Below are 20,774 nucleotides of genomic sequence, written 5' to 3' on the forward strand. Positions count from 1 at the left end.
AAAACCTCTCTCCAGGAAGCTCCCTTCTCTGAATTCTGTGTGGTGGGGGCACATGCTTGATTATTATGCAGCACTGCATAAGATGTACCTTGTAGGTCGCCCAGACTCCAGTTCCTCCTGGAGCCACCGAACGTGGTACAGAGCTAAAGGTGCAGCTGCTTATCCTGGACGACCACGACAGGGGCCCAGGTACCTCCACTCACAAATCCATTATGAGAGTATCCGTTTAACTCTGGCTTTAAGAGAAAGATTTTTCTCCTCTTACTTGTTAGTCAAAAAAGACTTTAGGCCAAATAAATCAACAACAAACTCTAAGATAAAACATTTCACAATGTTAATTTTCAGAGCCCTGTGGTCCTCTCCAGCTTCTCAAGGTCATACCTCCCGAGGGTTCCTGACACGTACACATGTACACAGAGAACACACTCCTGTGAAGTCCAACCTCTAACAGAAAGAGCAAACAGCTCAGATCCCAGCCAGCCACGACAAAGGACCGACAAAGCCGAACACAAGGGAGCCCCTGAGCATCTGTGAATCTGCCTGTTCCTTTGCCTCCTCAGAGAGAATGAATCACAAGACTGCTCAGAATAAGAAACCAAAAGGGCAGAAGCCCAAAAAGCAGCCGGCCTGAATTTCATGCTGCTTCCAAAGAGTGAGCTTGCATGCTGTGTCGGTTATTTGCACAGTGGGCAGGCGAGGCTGACAGCTTGAGGGGGCTATTTTAGAGGGAGAGCTGCAAGTCTGATGAGAAGGTTCTGGGCCCTGGGCTCCAGCAAGCATCTCTAGCTCCCAGGCTGACCCTCCACTCACACAGGGGTTAAGAGCCCATCAGCCAGCCCTGCAAGCACGGTCTTTGTATTTAAATCATCTCAAGGGGACCCATATCTCCAGGCACAACCAGAACCCAGGGAGAAGAAAGAAGGGGGTGAAGGAGAGGACCGCTCCACCAATAACTGTTGGCTGCACTTCTGGAGCTCCTGATCCAGGAAGCTAAATACATGAACAAAACAGAAGGAAGAGTCTGGGAAGACTAGAAGAACAGCTAGCAGAGGAGTCTCAACCTGAACCACAGAAATGCCTCTGCCTCTCTGCCCTCCTCCGCTCAGCTGGGCACCAAGTATCTCCCTACTGTGTGCACTCCAAATGCAGATCAAAGCTCAGTGGTGCCCAATGCCTCCACCTCTCTCATGCACAGGGACTCCAGGTCATCGGAGGGCTCCCAGACAGCAGCTGTAATCTCTAATTTAAAAACAAAAAACCCCCCAAAAAGCCCCAACCAGCCCAAACCAGCACAAGCAATACAGATTTACCTGTAAGACACAGTCGCACACATACATATTCACTTATTTACACACATACACATACTTTTACAGCAGAAGGCAGGCAGGAAGCCTGTTCCCTAAGTCTAGAATCCTTTGCTTTCCTCATCCGATTCTAGCAGCAACAGCCATTTCTGCTATGGACTTTCTTTTATGAGGGCTGATTACAGATCAAAATGCCACCCTCCTGCTTGCCTCCCTATCCTACCCCACCAGCCAAGTGAGGTCTGTCAACAAACCAGGGAACAAAGATGGAAAAAAGGCCCAAGCTGCATTCCTTGAAAGTGGGGTTAGATTCTACACTTTGAAAAAACCTCAGAGCCTGAACCTCTTTGCTCTCAGAGTGGCCAGGGTGCAGCTCTCAGCCTCTTAATAAACATGTCCATCTCCCCCCCACCACCACCACCACTAGGCACAAGGGTTTTCTCTGCCCGGCATCTATTTTCAGGCCCCATAAATCATATCCCATTGTTTCAGGCAATCTGAACTCACACTTAATAAGCCATCAACCTCACCCCTCCACCACCACCCCAAATTTCCCTCAGGGAAAGACTGTTTCAAGGAAGAAAGGAAATTCTTCATTAGGGCTGGATTTTAAAAGCAAGCTTCCACACAAAACCAGAAAACAAAATTGGGTGTAAATACCATCAAATAACCACTAATGTCTTTGGTTAAAGCGCTTGCCTGTGATTCTCAGGTCCAGGTGTGAGCTCAGTGAACATCCGAAGGAAGCAGAATTTGAACCTAATGCTAAATGACATATGATCCTGCACTTCACGACCATTTAAGTGCTGCAGTGGCTAGATTAAATTGCTCTGATGCAGAATTTCTCCGAAGTATAGGTTACTAAGAAACGTAATATTGCTTGAAAATGTATTTAGGTGTGTTCATCCTTCTCACACCAACACACTCATGAATCTTATTCATAACCAGGCTTAAGCTAACACAATTCTATTTTCCCGGGAGAGGTAGGGAAACAAGAGGACATATATCTCATGTTCCAAGATCAAAAACTGGATCACAGCACTCATAGCATCAAGTCTGCCAAACCAGAGCTCTGGGTATGTACAATTCTTAAAGAGCTAATTTAATGGAAAACAGCCATCTGGGGCTGGAAACCCTTATGACATTCCGGAAAATGTAGGAGGTTTAAAAGGATTATGCAGAGTGATGTGACTTTGAAAATTCCCAAACTCTTAACCACAGCCTAAATGAGAACATGTTGTTAAATTTAACTATTCCAAAACACTGCACAGTTAACTTGGACCCTGCGAGCCCAGCTGTAGCTCAGGGTGTCCACACTGCAGCCTGCCTGTAGGAGGTTTGCAGACCACTCCCTGCTGAGAGAGTCCAGCCAACCCAAGCAGCCTACCAGCAGGCTGCAACACCATGTCCAGATCCAAGCCCAGGCACCAGCCAGGGGTCCCTTGGGCCTGCCCTCCTATGGTTGAATAACAATCAGGGAGAGCCACAGGAAAAGCCGCATCATGCCCAGTACGGCCACTCCCTGGTCCTCAACAACACCGGTTGCACACTCTTCCACACACAAAAATGGTGTGCAGAAACAAGGGCCTGCCACAGAAGGCTGCTGAGCAAGGAACAAAAAGCATCAGGGGACAGGTGGAAACTGCTGGCTGGTCTCCACCTCTCCCGGAGGGCACAGGCCACAGAGGCCACAGAGCTTCGGCAGGGTTAAGTAGAGACGTTTTAGAACCACCTCCGGAAAAAGAAGGCAGTAAAGAGGACCTCCGGCAGCCTCAGCTGCCAGCACTCCTGCGACCTCCAGATATCAGGGGCTTGACCATGACCATGGCGGTAAGCTGAACACACATGAAAGTGCCTTCTGGCGCAAGAGCATACACCTTAACGCTGCTAAACTTGTCCTTTCACTCTTCTCTGCTCTTAGCAAGTGATCCTGAAAGGCACGGACAAAGTTTCTCAGATTAACTAGAGAAAACACGAGCCAGTGAAGACGCCCTGGGTGGCCTCTCCAGAGGCTCTCACTGGGCCTCCCTCCAAAGGCTACCTGCCCCACCCCTGGCACCTGGGTAAGGCTGCTCTGGGGCCATCAATACAGAATGACTTACGCGCCCCCCCCCCCCAACCCGCAACACACACACAAGCCGCGTCAGGTTTGCAGAATCCCTTCAACTAGTAAAGCCTAACTCAAACGCACCCCTGAGTGCGACCCCACAGGTGTGACTGGCTTGGACACTCCTGGCAAGTGAGGGAAGCCCCCCTCCCCCCCCCAGGTCTTTGCCAGCGGCAGGGTGCTGGCCGCGGCCTCCGCCTCATCCTCTCCAACCGCGGGCAAGTCGGAGCCGCCCCCCCCCCCACCACGCAGTCAGAGCCCCCCACTCAGTCAGGCTGATTCTCGCACTTCAAATCCCCGCTGCCGCGGCCCCATTTGTGTGCTGACACGAACTGCCCTCGACCGGCCGGCCCACGGGAGCGTCTGGAGTTCTCCCGGCCCCGCGCTCCCGCCTCCCCGGGCCGCGCCTTACCGCCGGTGTCCTCGAAGCGCGGGGGCGGGCGGTCCCGCAGCGTGGCACTCCAGCCCGCGCCGGCCTCGTCCTCCTCCGGCTCCTGCGCGTCCGGGGCGCCGGGCGGCGGCGGGGGGCCGGGGCGCTCGTGTTCGTCGTCCGAGGAGGCGGCCGAGGAGGAGCGCGAGGCGGCAGACGTGCTGTAGAAGGGGTTCCCGCCGCTGTCCGGGCCCGACTCGCCGAACACGTCGTCCGAGATGTGCAGGCTCTCGTAGCGCGCGCGGGCCGCCTCGAGCAGCGCCGGCGCCCTCCTCCGCGCGCCCCCGCCGCCCTCGGCCATAGCCCCGGCCGCCGCCCGCGCGCCCGCCCCCCACAGCGCCTCCCAGCCGCACGCGCTGGGCCCCGGGCCCGCGCCGCGGCCCGCCGCCCCCCACCAGCGCAGCCCGCAGCACAGCGCCCGCCGCCCCGCGCCCGGCCGGCCCGCCGTCTTGGCCGCCTCGGGCCCAGCGCCCGGGGAAGCGCCCTCGGAGCTCGGGCGCCGCAGGCTGCGGGCCGCGGCGGGACGCAGGGTGCGCGGGCGGGAGGCAGGGGCTGCGGCCGGGCCCAGGCGCCGCCGCTACTGCCGCCGCTACTGCCGCCGCTGCGTCTCCTCGGCTCCCGCCGCGTCCCCGCGCGCCCTCCCGCGGCACCCCGCGCTCCCCGGCCGACCTTCCCGGGCGCGAGCCGCCAGAGGCGGGCCCCGCCTCCTCGCACCTCCGGCCCGCCGGCCAATGGGGAGCCAGGCCGGGGCGGGGCCGGCGTGGGGCTCGCCCCACCTCCCTCACCGGGGCGGGTCGAGGAGAGCGGCGGCGGCGGTGGGAAGGGGGAGGGAGGCCGGTGGCTTCCTCGCCTGCAGGGACGTGCGGCCCGGGACGGCCACCCGCAGGCCCCGCGCTGCCCCACAAGGGGGAAGGGAGGAACCGAATGGGTGTCGGGGGGGTGGGGGAAGGGGACGCAGCCGGTTCTTCCTGCCGCCGCAACCGGCTCACGGAGCGTGAACGCCGCGTTCACCGTCCCCTTCCGCAGTCGGCGCCCGGCGCCGGGGAGCTGTCCGCCCCGGTGGTTCTGAACTAGGCGCTGCGGAAACTCCAGGTAGGCGGCGGGCCCGAGGGTCACAATTCCCGCGGCTGTTGCTGCTGCTGCGGCTTCCGTGGTCCACAGCGGGCTGCGCCGCGAGCTCTTATAAGCACAAGGGCTGTCTGGCTTCCGGGAATCTTGCTCTAATAAGGAGCCGGCCTCGCCGGTCCATTTCTGGGGTCAGATGTTAACTCAGTCTCGCTTCAGTCCCCCTGTAATTTGAGGGGGGGCAGCATCTGGTTTTAGTCATTCCTCTCGTCTTTGACGTTTGACATCTTTTAAACTCAAAATATTGATTACCTCCCAAATATTGATTACTCTAACACCACTATTGCAACATCTTCACTCATACATTTGACACACTCGTCTATTAAAATATAGCACAATCACCCAGGCTTCAGTGCTCTGATAAACAATAGAACAGAAAGGTTTCACCCACCCCTCTGCCTTGGCCAGGAGTGTGTGGCACTCATTCTGTTGATGGCGATACATATGATCAGTCTGTTTCTTGTTCCTCTCTCCCTCCCACAATAGTGCAATAAGTCACAATGATGGTAATTGGGCCATAAAGTCACTTGCACTCTGAAATAAAATAAATCCACAGAGATGTGAAGGGCTTACAAATCCTACTGGGTATTAACTAAATAATGATTACACGAAAGGGAAAGGCATGTTGCTATTTCTAAGCATGCATAAAGGATGAAGATGTTAGGACCACCAACTAACCACCAACTAAGGTCTAACAGCAGGCCGGCAGCTTCTGTTCTTGCCCTTCCCTCTCAAGCCCCTGTTTCCTCCTCCCAAACCGGAGCCTCTGTACCGGCAAGAATTTGTGATAATCACTGAAAGACAATATTTAAAAAAAGGAAAGGATTCACATGACATTGCTTTTTATATGGATTGGCTGATACATGTGAAATTGTTTGCAAAGCATTTCAACTCCGTTGGAAGAATTATGCCACAGAAAAGAACTGGTTTCCAACATATCTATATACAGTGCTAACCAGCGAAAAATTTTGAAGAAGAGTACATGCAGATAATCAGACTTGAAAAGGTCAATGACATACAGATTGAAGATGCAAAATAAGACTCCATTGCTCAAGTTCGAATTCTGCAATTAGGAATTCTGTAATACTCCTGTAAGATGTAATGGTATCTACTAAAAAAACAATTGAATGGGATCTAGAGAGTGAAATCTATAGGCAAGAATTCCTTCTCTTCTCCAGGTAGCCAATGAAAAAGTCAGCAGCTAAAATGAGTGTTTATTTTAAAAAACAACGGCTTGCTTTGTTACCCATAGGAAGCACAAAGTAGAGCAATAACAGTTACAAGGATGGACACTGTCTTCCATTATCCCAAATTTGCATTTGTATGGTGCTAATCCCAAAGAAACCATAGAGCCTTTGTGCTTATGAGCTCACAAGTGCTTGTAGCTCACACAGCATGCAACACTGGGGAGAGGATTATATGGTCACAAAAGAAACAGACTGAGAAATCAAATTGTTATCCAAACCCTTGCCAAACAATGGATGTTTAGCGGCAAATAGATGGCTATGTCAGTTTAGAATCAAGTGTTTAGCAACCAAGTGTTACTTTGTTTAAGCAAGTGTTTCCAACCAAGAACAATAAAAATATTTCAGCCTTTAAGAACAGGTGGCTGATTCTCCTTGTGGAAGGAGGGGAAGAAAGGGAAGAAAACAATTGGAAAACAAAAAACCAAAAAACTTTCCCATCTGCTTGGCAACCTCATACTTGATGCTACCATTGTGGTTCTACATTATTAACTTTTATAAGTAATGTTATCTGTGAGGATAATTATAGAACCAGTATTATACTGAGATCTTTTAACTTTGAGTCATTTAAATACATCTTCCAAATAATATAACTTTGTAATATAATTAAATAATTTTAGATTAATATTGAGCTTTTGGTTCATAGTCTGCACAAAAAGCTCCAGGGTAGTAAGAGCAATCCATTTCTATAGTAGATTCCTTAGGTTTTGTTAAGCCAGAGGTTCATGCGTTTATGAAACTGGGGCTAATAGCCATATTTCATTGAGTCTTGGCCTCCTTTCCTGGTATGTTTTAATAAGAAAGAAAAAATGCTACCATTCAAACTATGATACAATGTTTTCTTTTCATTAATATTGTAATTTAAATGTATTGAAAAAGTTCTTTGATAAGTATTTAGACAGATTTTTTTTTAAAGATTTTATTTATTTATTTGACAGAGAGAGACACAGCGAGAGAGGGAACACAAGCAGGGGGAGTGGGAGAGGGAGAAGCAGGTTCCCTGCTGAGCAGGGAGCCATATGGATCCCAGGACCCTGGGATCATGACCCGAGCGGAAGGCAGATGCTCAACGACTGAGCCACCCAGGCACCCCATATTTAGACAGATTTTTATCATGTATCACCTTAATGCATACATAAAAATAAGTAAAATAGCTGTATAATGTTTTTCCAGAACTTCACGTTCAGAATCTCACTATTCGGGCGCCTGGGTGGCTCAGTTGGTTAAGCGACTGCCTTCGGCTCAGGTCATGATCCTGGAGTCCCTGGATCGAGTCCCGCATCAGGCTCCCTGCTCAGCAAGGAGCCTGCTTCTCCCTCTGACCCTCCCCCCTCTCATGTGCTCTCTCTCTCTCATTCTCTCTGTCTCAAATAAATAAATAAAATCTTTAAAAAAAAAAAAAAAGAATCTCACTATTCTTATTTACTTTCTGAGAGTTTTCAATGCCCAGATTTTTCCCACAATATGTTCCTCTGAGCCACCCAGAGCTTCTGTCATGCTACACTTAAAAATTTTTTAGTATTGACATATAGCTGACATTCCGTGTTAAATTAGTTTCAGGTGTACAACATAGTGATTTGACAATTCTATACATTACTCAGTGCTTACCACTGTAAGTGTATCATTGCCTGTCACCATACAAACTTATTACAATATTATTGACTATATTCCCAGTGCTGTACTTTTCATCTCCAGACGAGAACAGGAAATTATTTTATTTATTTTATAACAGGAAATTTGTACCTCTTAATCCCCTTCACCTATTTCACCCATCCCCCATCCACCTTCCCTCCCACAACAACCAGTTTGTTCTTTGTTTTTTAAGAGTCTGTTTCTGTTTTTTTCTTTGTTCACTTGTTTCATTTTTTAGATTCCATATAGAAGTGAAATCGTATGGTATTTGCCTTTCTCGGTCTGACTTATTTCACTTAGCATAATATCCTCTAGATCCACCCATGTTGTCACAAATGGCAAGATCTCATTCTTTTTTCTAGCTGGGTAATATTCCATTACATATATATACCATATCTTTATCCATTCATCCACTGATGGGCACTTGGATTGCTTCCATATCTTGGTTATTGTAAATAATGCTGCAATAAACCTAGAAGTGCATATATCTTTTTGAATCAAGAGTTTTTATTTCCTTTGGGTAAATACCAAATAGTAGAATTATTGAAGCATATGGTAGTTCTATTTTTAATTTTTTGAGGAACCTCCATATTGTTTTCCACAGTGGTTGCATTCCTACTAACAGGGCACAAGGGTTCCTTTTTCTCCACATCCTGGCCAACACTTGTTCTTTCTTGTCTTTTCAATACTAGCCATTCTGACAGGTGTAAGGTGATAGATGTCCCTGTGGTTCTGATTTTATTTTCCTGATGACTAGTGATATTGAGCATCTTCTCACGTGTCTGTTGGACATCTGTATGTATTTTCTGGAAAAATGTCTATTTAGGTCCTCTGCCCATTTTTTAATTGGATTATATGTTGGGGTTTTTTGGGGGGGATTGGTGTTCTTTACATATTTTGGCTATTAATCCTTTATTAGATTTATCATTCACGACTATCTTCTCCCATTCAGTAGGTTCCCTTTTGGTTTTGTTGTTGGTTTCCTTTACTGTGCAAAAGCTTTTTATTTTGATGTAGTCCTAATAGTTTATTTTTGCTTTTGTTTCTTTTGGCTGAGCAGACATATCCACGATTATGTTGCTAAAGCCAATCTCCAAGAGATTACTGCCTATTCTCTTTTAGGAGTTTTATGGTTTCACATCTCACATTTATTTACTTATTTTTTTAAGTAAACTCTACAACCAATGTGGGACTTGAACTCACCACCTCAAGATCAAGAGTCGCATGCTCTATGGACTGAGCCAGCCAGGCACCCCTCAGATCTCACATTTAGATCTTTAATCCATTTTGAGTGTCTTTATATGTATGGTGAAAGAATGTGGTCTTGTTTCATTCTTTTGCATGTAGCTGTCCAGTTTTCCCAACACTGTTTTTGAAGAGACTTTTTCCCGTTACATATTCTTGCCTCCTTTGTCGAAGATTAATTGACCATGTAATTGTGTATTTATTTTCTGGGCTCTCTATCCTGTTTCCATTGATTTATGTGTCTATTTTTCTGCCAGCACCCTCCTGTTTTGATTCTTATAGCTTTGTAGTATATCTTGAAATCTGAGATACTGATACCTCCAGCTTTGTTGTTCTTTCTCAAGATTGCTTTGCGTGCTACCATTCTTATAAAAGTACTCTGAGGTCATCCAAGTTGCTGCCCCTCCATTCTGCATGGTTTGATGCTGGTGGGGCTTTGTTTTTATTTTCTTGCCTTATCCAAGATTTTCATATAATAACCAGTTTATTTTCCTTCTTCAAATGGTCCTCAAAAGGCCTGTGGCCTGGCATGCCAAGGGATATAGACGGTCAGGCGTGCTCTCGGAATAGTAACCAAATGGCACAGAATCAGGCTATAGTAACTTTATAGGGACTTCCACCTGCTCAGCACCAACTATAAGACAATTCCTGATGTTGGAGATGTGAAAGAAGATGGGAGGGGAGGGGCATCTTAGAATCCATAAAATACGGTGTATTGCTTCCTGTTGGTACTTTTACAATTTTTGATTTTGCAAATGGCCAAGCTGCTGCAGGGAACAAAAATGAACAAAAGTCCTAAGGTGGCAGAGACTGATCTGACCAGCCCTGTACCACACAGGCTATGTTTTGCTGGACCATATGAATGGAAAAGGCAGAGGTGAGTCAGGACTGTTGCTCCTTCTCCCTACTTTGCCTTCATCACCCCCAAGGAGGGGGCCAGAGCCAAGGAGAATCTCCTGGAACTGAGACAGGGGAGGGGAAAAGAAAGAGCTGAACCATGCCACAGCTGCTGAACCATGACCAACATATGGGGAAGAAGGTTGGAGGCAAATGTGCTTGGCACGCTGTGACATTTGGAGTCCTATCTGACATAGAAGCTTAAGGATCCAACCTTGCTCAAACTGATTTTATATGATGAATTTATCTACTAGTCAACCCAGAAATGCAGAGAATGAAATAAGACAATGCTATAGAAAACTCTGCGGAAAAATCTCTCTTAGGATTGAGATTCCTTGATATTTCCATCGATTGATTGATTGATTCATTCATTCATTCATTCAACAATTATGTACTGAGTACCTATTATGTGTGTCAAATCCTCTTCTGGGCACTGAGAATAAATCAGGAAAAAGAACCCACAAATACCGTTTTTATAGCACCTACCTCCAAGTAGAGGAGAGAGAATAGACAAAAAAAAATAAACAAATAAATATGTAATGTGTCAGCTGTTGATAAGGGGTAAAAAGTAGAGGGACAGAAATTATGTTGATTGTGATGGTGCTGGTGCCGGTTGTGTGTGCGGTCAGGGGAAGTTACCCTGATAGGACGTTGGCAGATCCTTGAGTAGATTCAGAGAGCAAGACAGGTGCATTTAGGAAGAGAGAACAAGTTCAGCCCCCCAGGGGAGGCACACACTCGCTGTACTCTATTGAACACTAAGAAGGTTGGTGAGTGGAGGCAGAGAGAGCTGAGTGAAGTGGTAGGAGATGAATTGAGAAGGAAGTTGAGTGTTAAATTTTGTGAGACTCCAGCCACTGGAGATCTTAGAGCAGAGAAATAACAAGATCTGACTTATGTCTTAAATGGGTCGCTTTCACTGCTGAGAGGAAAATAAATTAGAACAGAGCAAAGATGGAATCCAGAAGGCCAGATAGGATACTATTACAATAACCCAGTCTATGGAAGACGGTGTTGTGGACCAGAGTGGAAGTAACTGAAGTGATGAGAACTGGTCAGATTTAGAATATATTTTGAAGATAGAATCCACAGCTTTTACCAAAGAATTAAATGTGGGCAGTGAGAGAAAGAGATGAATCCAAGAATGACTCTATAGTTTTCTGTTTGAGCTACTACTGCAAGAGCAGCAGAGTTGGAGAAGAATAAGAGCTTGGTTTTGAACATGTTAGGTTTAACACATCTAGGTGGATCTAGAAAGCAGGCAGTGGAAGAAAGTTCAAGATCCAGGTCTGGCCTGGAGATAGAAATGTGGAGTCATCAGCAGATAGATGGTAGAAAATGGATAGTCACCAAGGACTTAGTAGAGACGGAGGAGAGGTCTGAGGATGGGTCCTGGAGTACATTCATATTTAGAGATCAGGGAAATGAGAAGAAACCCCAAGTGGAGGGGCTTGTCCTCACTCAGAAAGGATTGGAGTAAGGCGCCCATGCAGATAAATTTAGTGGGAGTCTGTGGGTCTTCTTTCCTTACTGATTTGATTTTCTTTTAAAGATTTATTTGAGAGAGAGAGTACGCGCACACACCCATGCACGGGGGGAGGAGCAGAAGGAGAGGGAGAGAGAGAATCTCAAGCAGACTCCCCGCTGAGCATGGAGCCTGACATGGGGTTTGATCCCATGACCCTGAGCTCATGACCTAAGCCAAGAGTCAGATGCTTAACCACTGAGCCATCCAGGCATCCCCCTGGCCCCCCCATTTGCTTTTCTCAGTAAAGTCATCAGAAGGTCATCAAGGTGTCTGATGGAAGGTGTTCAGCTCTCACTCTGCACAAAATGGCTGCACATTAGAATCACCTGGAGAATTTTAAAAGCACACTCATATCCAGGCCCTGTTGTACCCCAATTAAATCAGATTCTCTGGAGGTGGGCCTGGGCACTGCTGCGTTTTAAAGGCTTCCAGGTGATTCAAAAGTGTGGCCAGAGTTGAGAATCCCTGGCTTAAAGGTTTGAGGAAAGAAGATGTGAAATAGTCAAAATATTTCATGAGGAGAATGGAGACTCAGTCGGTTAGAGAAACGTACTTAAATTTGTGGTTGAGAATTTAATATGAAACCTGCCAACATGGTTGCATTTTTCTCCACCTCTGTTCAGCTGTCAGGGGCAGACACGTGGGGTGGACAGAGGGTTGGGTTCTACCAAGGTGGGGCTTTATTAGGTATGTATGATGGGGGTTAGAGTACCAGACAGTGATTATAATGATGGGACTGGACTCTGTGTCAGCTAAGGAGGCATGTGAGAATTTGGGGGAAGGATTAAGGGCCATTGAAAAGGAAATAGGTAGGGGCACCTGGGTGGCTCAGTCGGTTAAACATCTGCCTTGGGCTCAGGTCATGATCCCAGGGTCCTGGGATCGAGCCCCATGTCGGCTCCCTGCTCAGCAGAGAGCCTGCTTCTCCCTCTCCCATTCCCCCTGCTTGTGTTCCCTCTCTCACTATCTCTCTCTGTCAAATAAATAAATAAAATCTTAAAAAAAAAAAAGAAAGAAAGAAAGAAAGAAAGAAAGAAAGAAAGAAAGAAAGAAAGAAAGAAAAGGAAGTAGGTAAATGGCTCCTTCTGAGTGGTTTCTATAATTAATATTTCCTTGAAATAATTTAGTGCAGCCAGACCCCTGCAAAGCAGCACAAAAACTCTGATTAGTGCTTCAACCTACCTTTTCTTCCCAGGGTTTCAATCAATTGCTTTCAACAAGTAAACATTGTGAGATATTTAGAGCAAAGAAAAAAATACATATTGGAAGTTAGCTTTTTACATTCTTAGAAAATGGGATTTTGCACTTTTGTATCCTTTTTCTGTCCCCTTGCAGACATTTTCCCTCTTGAAGCACACCCCACCTCCACTCCACTGTTCTCCAATAAAAGAAAGGGATCTGAGTACCATCCCTAAAGTTCATTCGCATTTAAAGGAGAAACCCAGGCAGTTGGTGTTTTACACAAAAGAATGGATTGCTCAGTGGTAGAAACTCAGGTATTCTAAGAAACCGGGAGAGATTTTCCCTGCTAGAAGGGGGATCTTCTCAGCATTTCTAAATTCACATCCCTAGAGCTGGCACTGACAGAAACAAAGTATCAGTCAGACTTTCAGGATTGAATCCTATGTAGATTGTTGAACTGATACATTGTTGTAGGCTTAGTGTTAAAGCCACATCTGTCCCTCAGTTTTCTTACAGTGACAATAATGGTTCTTCCAAGATTGTCTGTGAAAGGCTGGGCACCTGCAAAACCATGCAGCATACTGAGCCATCACCTAAGTAGAATGTAATCTGCCCTCCAATAGGAGAGAAAAATAGAGAATCACAAGAAGAAACAGTCATGTCAGGGTTTTCATCAAATTTAGTGCAACCTCTCACCATTTATCTTCATTCGCAGTAATTTTTTTTATAAACACTAATGTTGAAGTGCCCTGGGTTACGATGAGCAACTCAATTATCAGAAAACCATTAGTTTCTAACATTTGTTCTAATTACTAAAGCAGAAGAGCGAGCAGACAGAGTTTAGAAAATTTTCAACAGGCTTAAACAAGAAAGATTTTCCACTTTATTCTAATCAGGGCGACAAGATACCACTTTCCCATAACATTGGAAGTAGTTGGTATTTTTCAGAGATATCATTTGGTTCTTTATAGAAGGCTAAAGTTGGAGGTCCATAAAAATGATGATCAACTTTTATGTGTGCCTTCTATATGCCAGGAACTGGGCTAAATGGACAGTGTCTCATTTAATCCTCCAAACAAGCCCTGTGAGGTCAGTATTACTCACTGTTCTCACTCTAAGAGTGGCAAAGCTGACGCTTCAAGAGGTGAGCTCAGTTTTCCAAGTTCATACAGCTCATGTATGATGGAATCAGGACTCAAACTCAGTCTAATACCAGGTTGGACCCTTAATGGCAGCTACCATAGTTTTTTGACTGTCACCTGCTCTCCTCCCTCCGTCCCCCCCCCCCCCCCGCCACTCCCACCTCATTCCCATTTAGGGATAATCAGCAATACCTAAAGCACAGTGGCTGTGCATGAAGGATAGCTACTGGGTTTAATTATTTATATCCAGGGAGGAAGGGCCGCCTCATACATTCTGCTTCAGCTCTTTCCCCTGCCCAGGAAAGTATCCATCCTTCAAACCATCAGTATTAATTGTTGTTCAGGGATGAATTAAGCTGCAGGGGTCATGTACAGTTTACTATGTCATCCATATTTCTTTCCAGAATACCTAAGTACCATTCACTTGGAGATAAGAAGAAATGATGGGAGGGATGTTAAGAGGGACTCGCAGAAATGTTTCTGGACCAATCATGATCACTATCCTTTATGTTACTCTTGGAGTCATCTTATTGGTTCTTGAAATGTATGCATTTGCCCTAGGATGACTTGGCCCCTCATAATAATCAAAAGCTCCCAGGATGGGTCAACATGTTATTTCATTTGCTATAATTCTGCAGGTTGAATGTGTTTATCAGCCATTTCCTGAGAATGCTATATGGGGCGGGAGTAGGGGGATGACTAGTGGACAGAAACGTATCAGGTGAGGGGGAGCCTGTGCCATTTGTATGAAGGAGAAGGTCATTCTCCTTGGTGATGGGAATTTTCCTTCTGTTCTCAGATTCCTGCCCAGCCAGGACCCATGGGGTGCCTCCTCCTTTGGGAGATAGGACTCTTTCTAAATCCTCTTTTGGGGGCCAAAAAGAAGGACTAATCAAGACTTCCCTTCTTTACATCGTCCAGCTTTGTCTCTCTGGCCAAAGACGCTCAACCCCCACTCCCCCATTTGGGCTGCTAGACTGTGGCAAAAGGCCACACGCTGGGTGTATAAGCTCAGGCACGGTGATTGGACTTCACTGAACTTTAATTGTAACACCTGAAGGGGAGGTGTTGTGAGGATTAATTAAGACAATGTTAAATTGTTATCATGAAGTTGAGGAAAATCTCCTGATGGAAATGTGTTCCATCTTACCAAAATAAAGGGCAAAACAGCATTTTAAATAATATTTTAATTTTATATGCATATGTGTAAACATAGAATTCAATGTATACACATAAATATAATATCTAAACACATTTGACATATATTTATATTTATCCTAGGATGCAGCACTACCCTCCTGAGCAGTGCAAGAGGGGTGGGTTTTTACAGAGAATCACCAAACAGCTTGACCCAATTGAAAGGCCAGCCTTGCACTGCTTTTTAAGAGAAAGCCTTGAGTTGGGAGGAGTTTGAAAAATACTGAGAAGAACCAGTCAATTAATATTGAAAAAACACTATCCAACCACAGCTATAAACCAATTAGACATATTTCTTTAATTTTGGCTTTAGTCTCCAAAGCCTAAAGGTCCCTGGGGAAAGGGAGCAGAGGGAGAGACAGGGCCAGCTTCACTATGGGCCAGCTTTGCAGGTGCTCTCAGCCCTGCCTGCAGAGGGACCGCCCCCCCCCCCCCCCGCAGGCTTTGCTCCCAGAAGGCCCCGCCCCCAGGGGTGCCCCAATCCCATAAGGCCCTGCCCTCAAGAGCCCCACCCCCAGGAGGCCCCACCCTCAGAAGGGTCCCAGGGTGAATTTAACTGGTAATTCTTCAGTTTTATTTTTGAGCTTGTGTTTTGTGAGTGAAGTGGATGGGACAGTGGAGCACGTGCATGAGCGGAGGAGACAGCCCACTATGCGTATGCACCGTTCCTTGCCTCCTCATTTTCATATACTGCTCACCCTGCGTAGTGAGCACAGCATTAAAGTGGACACCCGGTGCCTGGGGTTCAGCAAGACCAGCTGAGCACGTGACATCTATGACGGAGTCCACAAGAGCACGCTGTGCCTACCGACCAGAGCTTGCTTTGAGCCCCGGCAGAAGGCAGTGGCCTCTTGTGAACAGCCCAGAACCCTGTCCTATCCTTTCTCACTCATGTTACCTCCCTGTGTTAGCCAAGCCTTATAAGTGGTGACTTAGAAGGGAAGGGAAAGAAAGGCAGCCCACTGCTCCTGGTCCTTTCAAGTTCCTTACTCATCAGTAAGCCCAGGGCGGGAGGGTCAGTGGAACATGCGTGTGTCACCAGCTGAGGTGAAGACAGCTGAGCTGGTCTGGTGCAGGATTTCCATCGTTCTGATAAGAATAGGGCACAGAGGCAGGCACCAGCTACAGAGTCCATGTGTGAATTATTTAACACTGGCATTGCACCATACAAGGATGAATGGCAAAATTCATGCTCATAATTACATTTCAAAATTTTTATTTACTTAGAATGACAATAAATGCAAATAGAAAATAGCAGCCATGACACATCAGAAGAGAGACCATGGAGGAAATGAGCTTTCTATTTTAGTACCTTTAACAACACTTTGTCCATGCTTTTGAACAAAGGGCCCTATATCTTCATTTTGCACCGGGCCTGCAAGTTAAGTAGCCAGCCCTGGGAACAGCCGTGCGGTGTCTCATTGACGAAGTGGGGTGAATGCCATGAGCCTCCTGCCCTGACACAGTAGCATCACACAAACCCCTCAGGCTGAAACAGAACTTTAGGATACAGTTCACGGGGAGGTCCTCAAATTTCTGAATCATAGGTAGTCTGCGTGGGGTGCCATAAACAAAATATCAACATCGGGGTGTCTTAGGCAACATACATTTTATTTTCTTACAGTTCTGGTTGCTGGAAATCCAGGATCAAGGTGTCAGTAGGGTTTGAGTCTTCAAAGGCCTCTCCCCTTGGCTTGCAGATAGCTGTCTTCTCCACTGTGTCTTAAGATGATTGCCCTTCGGTGTGTATTGTCTGTGTCCTAATCTCCTCTTCCTGTAAGTACACCAGTCATATTGGATTAGGGCCCACCACCAATGAGCTCATTTTCCCTTAATCACCTCTTTAAAAATCCTGTCTCTGGATACTGTCACATTCTGAGGTGCTGGGTGTTAGGACCTCAACATAGGAATTTGGGGGCCGCCAACTGAGCCCATAACAATAGTCAAAACTGGATCCAAAACAGAAATTTAGACCCATTTAAAAATGCTAAAAGTATATTTGTTTTTGTGCACCTTAGTTGGTAGCCTGAGATGTATTTGCAACCTTCAAGGGAAACATCCTTTGGAATGATCAAAGAGAGCTTCTATGTAATTCCACACATCCACAATTAAAACAAAGCCCAGAGCTTTCTAATCTGGAATTTGGCCATTTTGTGCTCAGTGGCAACCAAAACCTGCCCAGAGCTTTTCTTTTGTTTTGGCAGAAAAGTACCAGGCAGAGGACTTGAACCTTTAGACATCTTGCTGATGTTTATTTTAATCATACTCTACTGAGTTGTCCAAACCTAATTAAGTTCTTGGCTCCGTAGAGGAGAGATGATGTTCATTACATGTCATTGGCCACAATGTGCCTTTTTAATTATTGTTAGCATTTGTGTTATTTTTCGGTATAAGAGACAAGCTTTATCTTAGTTTGGGTGGCTGTAACAAAAGCACCATAGACTGGGTGCTTTAAACAAGAGAGATTTATTTCTCATAGTTCTGGAGGCTGGGAAGTCTAAGATCAAGGCACTGGCAGATTCCATGTCTGTTCGAGGGCCCACTTCCTGGGTCACAGATGACCATCTTCTCCCTATAACCTGTTTCCTTCCATTCCTTCTGGGCATCATTAGACCCCCTTTACAAGGTGGAGGAGGTGAGGGATCTCTGTGGGGTCTGTTTTATGAAAACACTAATCTCACCCATGAGGGCTCCACCCTCATGACCTAAGCATCTCCCAAAGACCCCATTTCCTAGTAATGTCACTTTGGGCATTACATTTTCAACATATGAATTCTGGAGGGATACATTCTGTCTACAGCAGGCTTCACTGAGCATCTTCTATGGCCAAGGCACTATTTTTTGGCAAAATTAATCACTTCCTACACATCCTTTGAGGCGAGAGTATTTCTGCACTTTGTCTTCCTTTAGAACTTTTCTCCAGGGAGGATCCTAAAAAGTTCAGAAAAGATTCAGAAGAAACCTGCTGGTTAGCTCATTCTTCACAGTAGAGCAGAATTCATTTTGAAGCAGGTTAATCTTGGAAATCCAGGCAAAGAGACCTTGCTTGAGAGTCATCTCAAATGATCAGTTTTGTTAGTATGAGTAATGGTAACTCTAGTATCAATGGAACAACTTTTTATGAAGGGCCCACTATATGCCAGGTACCACGGAGCACCTGAGTCGAATGATCTCGTGATCCTTACAACAGCCCACCGAGGGTCACAGCCTGCAGTGACGGCCCGAGTTAAGGATTCGAGCTAGGTGCTGCACAGGGCATATTTCAGGGAGCAGATGTGGCGGTAAAGGGGGTCTAATGATGCCCGGAAGGAATGGAAGGAAACAGGACTTGGGGAAATATCTAGGTCCCTGGAGCAGTGATCTTCAAACTTTTATTCTCGTGGGCCTCTCTTTCACCAAAAAAAAAGTTATGAGGACATACCACCGATGTAAGCATATTTTTGATAAATTATAGACTCTACTACTGTACTAAATTATTATGTGCATTATAAATGATATGCAAAAGGTAAATATTTAAATGGATGACATGAAATACAAATAAAACTTCTAATATCCCTGCCCCTTACTGGACTATTTCTCAAACTCACTTTGGAGAAGACTTTTTAAAGATTTATTTATTTGTTGAGAGAGAGAGAGAGACAGAGACAGAGAGCACAAGTGCACGTGTGAGTGGGGGGAGGGGCAGAGAGAGAGGGAGAGAAGCAGACTCCCCACTGGGCACAGAGCCCTTATTAGGGCTCAATCCCATGACCCTGACGTCATGACCTGAGCCAAAATCATGAGTCAGACGCTCAACCAACTAAGCCACCCAGGTGCCCTGGAGAAGACTTTTTAAAAGAGAGGACACTTTGATTTGTACCACTAATTCCTAGGATTAATCTCCAAAGTGGGAAGATAGAGATGGTTTTTAAAAACATACACGGTAACTATTTAAAAAAGACAGGAGCCGTCAGTTAACGCTCTGCTGATCTGTGATGCATCCGTCCGAGTCTGAATGTACAACTCTAGGACCAGACCTCTCACCCCAGACTCCCCAACCCAAAGCTTTAAAAATAGATTTCACTTAAAATTGATATCATCGCAAAATTCTTTTAGCCATTAGTGCTCCAAAAATCAAAGTCAATGTTTGCAATCTCCTTCCAGGTTAACAATACTCATAAACCAAACTTTAGGGAAAAATACTGAACTTTACTGGGAGGATGAAACAGAATCATAGCATATGGCAACAAAATTAGTTTTAGAGAGCTGTTCGTCACCCAGAGGGCTTAAGGTAGAGAAAAAACCAAAAGGATGTAGTGACCCAAAAATTGTCCGAGTTGTGTAATTTGACCCAGGAACTTCTGGGTGGAGAGGAGAGCATTGTGTGGGGGCAGAGCAAGAGGGAATGAGAAGTCCATACACGTGTGTGAACAGCTCTTCTCCCATCTCCTGTGGGGGAAGAAGAGATCGGATTTACTCCAGTAAGCATGGTGATGAGTTGGTGAGGTAGGTTAAGGAAAAAATATATATATTATATATATATTATTAATTTGTTGACTCCAAAGAGGCAATTTATTGCTTATTATGACAATTTTTTGATAGATGACATAAATCTGCCTTCTTTGTTAGGAAAATCAGTACGTTATACCAATTTTCTGCAAGATGGAAATGAAGTACCTCCTTCCAGCAGGGTCATACCCTATTGTACTGGTTTTGCAATAGAGCCCAACTTTTATAGAATGTACATGTTCCTCAATATAGAAGACATTTGCTCACGTTCATGGGAGAACATTCCCAAACCTGGTCCAGGTTGTGGATGCCTTCACTATTATCGGCAAGGCATAACAAAGAGTTTTTCTATAAATGATATGTGGTCATGGAAGGAATCAGCACTGCAATTTGTGGCTGATTTCAAAGGCTCTAAGAGGTGGTGGATGCCCAGGCAAAGCTCTGACTCTTGCAGAGGAAGCAGGCTTAGAAGAGATAGCGAAAAAGAAGTTAGAGAAATCCCCAAAATCTCCTGCTGTGGAATTATTGGCCATTGAGCTTGAGAAAGACTATGGTGAAGACCTGAAAGAGCATCAGATCAAAGCCCTGGACACTGGAGGTTGAAATTGACATAAGCAACACTGTCCCTGTTCTTGACCCGAGGCCATAGGATGACAAGCTTTGCTTTTTAGAAGTGGCCTTATGTCTCTGTAGCGCCCTATAAAGAAATTTATAAAAATAAATGCTGAGAGTGTAAGCAGAGCTCTCCTTGACAATTTCCTCATCCTGTAATGTCACCTACCTTCTCTGAAGATTTATCAGGAGCCAGGCTTCTTAAGTTTTGTCAGCTCCGAGTGTCCACCTCCCTTGGTGAGTAGCACTGCAGGAAATTGCCTTTATTACAAACTTCTATCTGCATTTTCTCTTTCAGATTCATTTGTTGATGTCTGTTATTTGCTGTGCTGTATTGCAAATGTACTATTGCATGCAAAGTCTACATGCTGTTGAATACAGAGCAGGCATATTGATAGGTGATCAGGAAACAATGTTGTAAACAATTTATATCCCCTCATGAGTTTGTTACTTACCTGTTGGCATTTCACTGTGTTCTGGTTAGGTCTTAGTAAGTTGTTTGGGATTTTCTGTTGACATATAATGTATAATAAATTTTCCCATTGAAAATAATGGGGCAAAGGACTATTTTTGTTGTTATTCAGAGCATCTGAGTCTCAAGAATGGATTAACTAATGTTAAGTGGGAGATGTCTCTGTATT

General features: G+C 45.6%; 1 protein-coding gene and 1 long non-coding RNA gene across 3 annotated transcripts in view; one reads left to right on the forward strand and one right to left on the reverse strand.

The window, feature by feature from the left end:
- PGBD5 (piggyBac transposable element derived 5) overlaps nt 1–4,176 on the reverse strand; it is a 97,619-nt gene extending 93,443 nt beyond the window's left edge. For both annotated transcript variants that reach the window (XM_036106963.2, XM_036106962.2), the window contains exon 1: nt 3,824–4,176. In XM_036106963.2, coding sequence (XP_035962856.1) covers nt 3,824–4,142 — 319 coding nt within the window. In that variant the 5' untranslated portion in view covers nt 4,143–4,176. The remainder of the gene's footprint in view (nt 1–3,823) is intronic.
- A 608-nt stretch (nt 4,177–4,784) lies between these two features.
- The window catches only part of LOC144382575 (uncharacterized), a 101,723-nt gene continuing 85,733 nt past the window's right edge, over nt 4,785–20,774 (forward strand). The window contains exon 1 of the long non-coding RNA XR_013449760.1: nt 4,785–4,933. This is a non-coding gene — a long non-coding RNA (uncharacterized LOC144382575). The remainder of the gene's footprint in view (nt 4,934–20,774) is intronic.

Source organism: Halichoerus grypus, chromosome 7, assembly GCF_964656455.1.
Source record: "Halichoerus grypus chromosome 7, mHalGry1.hap1.1, whole genome shotgun sequence".
Classification (NCBI taxonomy): Eukaryota; Metazoa; Chordata; class Mammalia; order Carnivora; family Phocidae; genus Halichoerus; species Halichoerus grypus.